This window comes from Cottoperca gobio, chromosome 5, assembly GCF_900634415.1.
Source record: "Cottoperca gobio chromosome 5, fCotGob3.1, whole genome shotgun sequence".
NCBI classification, from domain to species: Eukaryota; Metazoa; Chordata; class Actinopteri; order Perciformes; family Bovichtidae; genus Cottoperca; species Cottoperca gobio.
Window position 1 is genome coordinate 18,280,719 of NC_041359.1, and position 6,894 is coordinate 18,287,612.

General features: G+C 44.2%; 1 protein-coding gene across 1 annotated transcript; it reads left to right on the top strand.

Annotated features, from left to right (window-relative positions):
• The first annotated feature begins 306 nt into the window (after positions 1–306).
• LOC115007712 (fibroleukin) lies at positions 307–4,422 on the top strand. Its single transcript, XM_029430662.1, has 6 exons — positions 307–585; positions 1,816–2,011; positions 2,368–2,445; positions 2,528–2,640; positions 2,777–3,039; positions 3,811–4,422. The coding sequence occupies exons 1-6, from the start codon at positions 307–309 to the stop codon at positions 4,151–4,153; spliced, it is 1,272 nt and encodes a 423-aa protein (XP_029286522.1). The 3' UTR covers positions 4,154–4,422.
• Positions 4,423–6,894: the final 2,472 nt, after the last annotated feature.

Genomic DNA, 6,894 nt, shown 5'->3' on the forward strand with positions numbered 1-6,894 from the left:
AAGAAGAAGAAGAAGAAGAAGAAGAAGAAGAAGAGGTTGAATGAAGCGCAAAGAGTAGAAAACAAGACAGACAAGGAAAACAATAGAAAGATCTAAACAAAAAGGACAGGTCAGCAAACTTTCCACCTGAAGAGGCAGTTGTTGAGACATAAAGTAAAGTGAAGTGAAAGTTTTCTGAGAATCATCAACAACAAAAGGACAAACAATTTACAGAGAAAGAAGGCTTTTCTCCTGGAGGAGAAAGTGGACCACTGCTCAAAAGTTTAAGACTAAGGTCAGGACGAGCCTGCATTTCTGCACTTTCTCATGATTCCACTTAGTTCTCTCAGTTTGCTTCCTCTGCTGTCGCTGTATGTGGGAGCCCTGCTGTCCTCGGATGCATCTCCGGCCTGCACGCACCCTCCCTGCAGGGACAGTCTGGTGGCTGCTCCCATCCAGCACGGGACGGGAGCAGGAGTGGGTACCGGGGCCTGCGAGGGTCAATCTGGGTCAACAGCCTGCAGAATGGGGGTCTCACTTCCAGCCATCTCAGATGTTCCTCGAAAGGTGGAGCACAGGCACGATTTCCCCCAGGTTCAGCCTAAGGTGAGTGACATCACTTACCGTGCGGTGGCAGTCCCATGACACTTATTGTTTACAAATCTTAAAATGTTATTCTAAGAAAAGCCAGACAATGCAATGTTTAATCTCAGCTATGTAGCAGTGAGATGTAGGGCTGCATGAGAAGAGATAACGTTGTTGAATATTGCGATAACTATATTACTTGGAATAAATTATATTAAAGTGTTGTGCTGTTTTCAGTGTATTGCTAAAACAAATTGTTGAATTGGAAAAAAATAAAGGAAAGTATTTCCAACATTCTTTTATTGAAAAAGTTTAATATTGAACTGAACACAAAGGAAAACAAACGATAGTTACATTTAAATTGACAGTTTCTACTGATACTCTCTTTCAACTAACTGAAGAAAAATCTATTCAATATCGCAGTCCTTCGCGATATGTGTATTACGCAAGTTGACATCACGCTTACAATAAAAAAAGGATATATTGTGCAGCCCTAGTGAAATGGTTCAGACACATTAACAGAAAGGTTGAAGCAGAGAAGACCCCCTGATGTCTACTCATACATGTGTACCCGGAGAATGAGCAGTGTACCATCAGGCACAAGTCAGCAGGTCCTTTCTCACGGGACAGTCGGCGCACTAAACTTGGCACAGCCATGGTGCAATGACAGTAATCAAAGAAGGGATAAAATTAGATCTGCTTTAAAAATGTCCTCATCATATGGCTGTGCTGAACTCATGCAGCAACAGGTGTGTGTGACTACAATGGCTGATGTAAGTGTAAGAGACAGATTGAGTGTGACACAAAACATGCCATTGAGCGGTGAGTTTTGAGGATTGGCCTTTCAGATGCCATCTTCCAAACTAAAAAGACTTGATTATGCACATGCACTGCTTCATTTTCATTACTTAAAAACACAGCATTATTTTACTTAACTAAATTTATGGATATGAAATTGAGTAATAAAGAGGATTTGATGGTGTTGTGTGTAGGGCTGTCCTTAGTCAACTAACACTCATATGATTTTGACGACTAATCAATTAGTTTTTTAATCAAAATATTTGTCAATAAAGGTTTCTCCACAAAGTATCATGCAAAAGCACCATTTTAAATCTTGTGTTTACAGAGATGTGCTCATAAGTGTTTTTGAAAATAAGTAATTAATCACGAGAAAAGCATAAAAAATGACTAAGAGGCCCTAGTTGTGTGTAATGGTTGTCTTACCAAGAAGTACCTGTGAGCACTTTGCAGACCGGAGGTGTGAAAGAGCGTCTCGTTCAGCTGCAGCGCTGCATGCGCTCTCTCCAGGAAACAGGGGGCTCCTGGAGCTACGGGGGCCAGGAGAGCAACTCTCTAGGGGCTATCCTGGCACTAATGGCAGCTGTCCTGACAGAGTGTGACCTCCACTGTCACAGTCAGGCCCTTGGGGCGATGGCCAAACGACTGGGTGAGTAGTACACATTTATATCCCCCACCTCTGCAACACACAGACAAACGCACACACAGAAATGCCAGCGCAGTCACTCCCCCACACATAGTAAACAGAACCTCAATGAGGCCTGCTAAGTGTCGGTCATAGGTGAGTGCATAGGAATTTAACTGCACTGAGAAGGATGAGAAAAACTCTGTGTACATGCACACACAGACACACACACACACACACACACATACTGTATGGCTCGCGAAGAAGATTTAAGGAGTCGTCATACAAACTGGAACCCTTCTGTATCGTATATCAAGACAAAGCTTCTATGTTCAACCCCTGTGTCTCACTGATAACCTAATCTTTCTCTGGGTTGACAGAGAGTGCAGCCGTGGGAAGAGAGGGGGAGAGAGACCTGCTGCTTTTCTTGAAGAGCATCACACAATATCCTCCCACAGGTAAGGGCATCAGGAGTGGTCACATGATACAATTGTTGCTGATTAATAAGTTGAATAAAAATGTACTGTGTGCGGTTCTCAGTTGCCCCCTTGGAGAGGTTACATCCTCGGGACTGTGCAGAGATTTACAGGCTCGGCATCAAAGAGAATGGAATCTACACCATCCAGCCTGACCTGCAAAGGCCGCCATTGGAGGTATTTCAGATTCACCACACTCATAAAACACAAAGACGGACCCCCACCCCACTCCTCTTCTTTTAGAGATGTGTATGCTATCTGTGGATCACTAAAATCTAGGCTTTATAACATCAAAGTCTTTGTTTTGGCTCAGGCTAAATGTGACATGGAGATGGCGGGTGGTGGGTGGACTGTGATCCAGAATCGGCACGACGGCTCGCTGGACTTCAACAGGACATGGCAGGAATACCGAGAAGGCTTTGGCGGTCCGCAGGGAGAGCACTGGCTGGGGAACGCAGAGCTGCACGCCCTCACCTCCACTGGCCAGCACCAACTCCGTATTGAGCTGGAGGACTGGCACCAGCAAAAACGCCACGCTACCTATAACATCTTTAAAGTGGCCTCAGAGGCACAGAGGTGAAACACACACTGTCTGCAATATATGGTGGAATTAACCATCTTAAAGTTATTGAAAATAGGCATCAATCAAGGTTGAGAAAGAAATGTCTTGGTTCATCGGGACCTTGTGGTTGTAGTTGGATAGGGTTTGATTGAGTGGTGCAACATTAGCAAACAACAACAACATTCTCATTACTTTTTGATTGAAATGTTGCTAAACTCTGATTTGGGCATGGAAGTATGTGTATCGCATTTTTCCAACTGAACCCATATTCATATGTCATATTAAATAAAGCTATGGCAGTCCCTGCAGGACCCCATCACTTATATTAAGAAACTAATTAAATCCTTAATAAGACAGAAGGTTGGAACATTTATTTTGTGTCTGAAAGGTCACATCCTTGTTTGAAGGTGGGTTGTATGAGGTTCTAATAGTAGATGGCACACCTCCAGTTTGGAGAAACAGACAGGAGTTACGTCACGGGAGCAAAGCAATGTACTGCTGTGGATGGGGCAGCAGTAAAATGTATTTTAGCAACCTAAAACAAAGGCACACCTGTTTTCCCTGTTTTGGAAATTGGAGGACTTTTCAAAAATCAAACATCACACAGTTTGCCCTGACCCCTAATTGGTTTGGTATTGGTATTATACCAGTAGGGTCAGTGCATGCCTGGTTGTGTGTGTGTGTGTGTGTGTGTGTTTAACGTGTCCACTTGATTCACACATAAAGACTTAGATGTTACGCACAACCCTCACAATAGTGTCAATTGTTGTTTCTCTTTCTTCCAGGTATCGTCTAACAGCGCGGGAGTACTCTGGTGATGCAGGCAACGCATTGAGCTACAGCAAACGTTACAACCACGACGGCAGATCATTCAGCACGGCTGACCGAGACCACGACCGTTATGCAGCTGGAAACTGTGGTCAGTACTACGGTGCAGGCTGGTGGTTTGACGCTTGCCTGGCAGCTAACCTGAATGGACGGTATTACCGTGGACGCTACAGCGGGGTGACCAATGGGATCTACTGGGGGACATGGTACATTCTGACGGACGGACGAAGTGGGGAACGCTACTCATTCAAGAGGGTGGAGATGAAGACGAGACCCAGAAACTTTGTAGGAACGTCCTAAATAATGGTGACAATTCTAACAGTCAACTACAGTTTTCTTTTCGTCAGTGTGGACATTAGTGTACGTAGAGCAGCTTTCATGTCACTTATCAGTTACATGCAGGTGGCAGCTATTAGATTGAAGAAAATAAATCCTAAAATACAATGTCTAAACACTTCACTAGAAGACTGTTTGAAGCTACACTCCATATTACCCTATTGTTTTGTTTATTAAGGACTTCCCTCACATTCACATTTCTAGCCTTACTCCATAACAGTGATATGAAGAAATATATAGTGAAAACACTGCCTGTAGTTGTTATTGTAATAAATTCCCAGACTCTTTATTGTACATTAAAAATAATATTCTGTGTTACTTATTTAATTACTAAGATGCCCAGGGAGGCCTGTATCTACATGCAATGATTGTTTACATGTAAAGGGGGATTTTTTAAAGTGTGATGCCACACATTCACATACAACATGATAAAGATAAAACTCCACCCTAACTGTTCATAAAAGAGATTCTAGAAGAATGCATGGATTAACACTAGGAGTTTGTAAGTGCCCCTACCTGCCTAAAGCGCCATGATCCATTAAAATACTGTCTGCAACAGCTCACGTGTTTTAGGTCAGATGATGCCATGAGAGAAAACGTCTAACTCTCTGAGGCTAAGTGGTCACCCTGCAGGAGGCTTAAACAGTTAGGTGATTCAAAGCTCCTCAAATTCAGACTTCATCACCATGTCGTTCATGTAACAGAAAGCTGATAGGGACTTTTAAAACCTGTCTCTGTCTACTCACAGGCCCCTGTGTTCTGCCTCCAACTGTATTAATAAAGAGCCAAACTCAAAGCTCACGGTTTGACACTAAACATAGAGAAGTCCAGTTTTGGAGAAGCCATTTTTCTCACCTTACCTTGCTCATACTTTCCCAGGTCTAAGGCTGACACACTGATGCTGACCGTTAGGAGTTTTACCCTGTCATCATACCACGAAACCACCCTCCACCCACCACTATCAAGTCAAACACACACTCAGCCTCACCTGCTTTTGGGAATGGGCGTCAGGCCGGCGGCTCCCTCTCTGGCTGTGCTTCACAAAGGCTCTTCTGGGAGTTTTGGGTTGATGTGTGAGCGCTGAGTTTGGCCGTGCACGTGTGATGCTTGTCTGTGTGTTTCAGTGAGTGTGTGTGTCTCACTGTGTGCGTAGATTGCTGCACCTATTTTAGCAGCATTCACGATGAGCCGTCAGTCTCTCCAACAAGCAGGATGTCTAATATTAACCAGCGAGGGGGCTCAGCGGGCTCTGATCTAAACACCACAGGCAGACTCCAGACCAGCCACGGTATTTCACATACACTACTTATACACACACTGGGACATGCCCATATTCATGTGCACGCACACACACGCACACGCACACGCACACGCACACACACACACACACACACACACACACACACACACACAGGAGACTCAGTGGTTCTCTCAGCAGATAAGGAGGTGCATGATGTGCTTGACTTCATCAAAACAAGTGCACATTAGATATAAAATAGCTTCCATTGAAGACAGTTTGATCTTGCCGCCCTAATTATTGTTATGCAGCCAAAAGCTCTTTTTCCCCTTTTCTCTGTCTTACCCACATACTTGCGCACACACACACACACACACACACACACACACACACACACACCACACACACACACACACACACACACACACACACACACACACACACACACACACACACACACATACACACACACCAGACAGTTAATCATAAGCAATCAAGATTAATCACCCATATAAGCCATTATACATATCAGCTTTCTCATTTGATTTTGTTTGTGTGTGTGTGTGTGTGTGTGTGTGTGTGTGTGTGTGTGTGTGGGTGTGTTGTATTGCTGAAGGAGACAATACAATGTTGTAAGACGAAAGTCTACTTGTTGTGCCCCCTGGTGGCTCTGGATCATATTGGCTTTATTTTAGCTACAGATAACTGCAGTGGGTCAATTTAAAATGAACATATTGTTCTGTTTCTGTGTTTGAGGAATACTCGTCATGATCAATCTCTCAAATGCAGCTCATTACCTACAAAAAAAGACAATTCATTACTGATGTGAAAATAAATTACTTGTACCTATTCTTTCTATTTTCGACTCATCTTCACTCTCCTTTTTCTTTCAATCCCTAATTCTCATTTCATCTCCCAAAAAACAATTATTACACTCTTATCCAGAGCGACTTACAGTGAACCAACTACAGGGACCCTGGAGCAACTTGGTACTCGGTTAAGTACTTTGCTCAGGTGGTGGCTCAATGGTGTTGAACTCCCAACCTCGCGGTGTTCTGTTTGGGACGAGTACCACTAGACCACTAGACCGTCACCATCCACAATGATATAAATAAATGTAATTCCTCATACTCAGAACTGCAGTCACATTAAATATCAACAAGTCCTATTCTTTTCTCCTCTCCTCCTCTCTGCATCCATCAGTCTTGTTGACAAGGGAGGAACAGACGCCCAGGGTTGTGTCACCACAGTATCCTGGCACAGTGTCTGCAGTGGGGTGATAGTGGTGGTGCTGCAGGTGTGAGGGGTACCCGCAGGCTCTGCTGCCCCAGGGCCGGAAGCCCAGCCTGGGCAGCGGTTAGCCAGCACATCCCTCTGAGAAACACTGCGCTCCTCTGAGGGAAGTTCCCCTGTGACCTGTGTCATTCATCACTGTGTACCACAAGAAGACATGCGATTAAAAACGTCT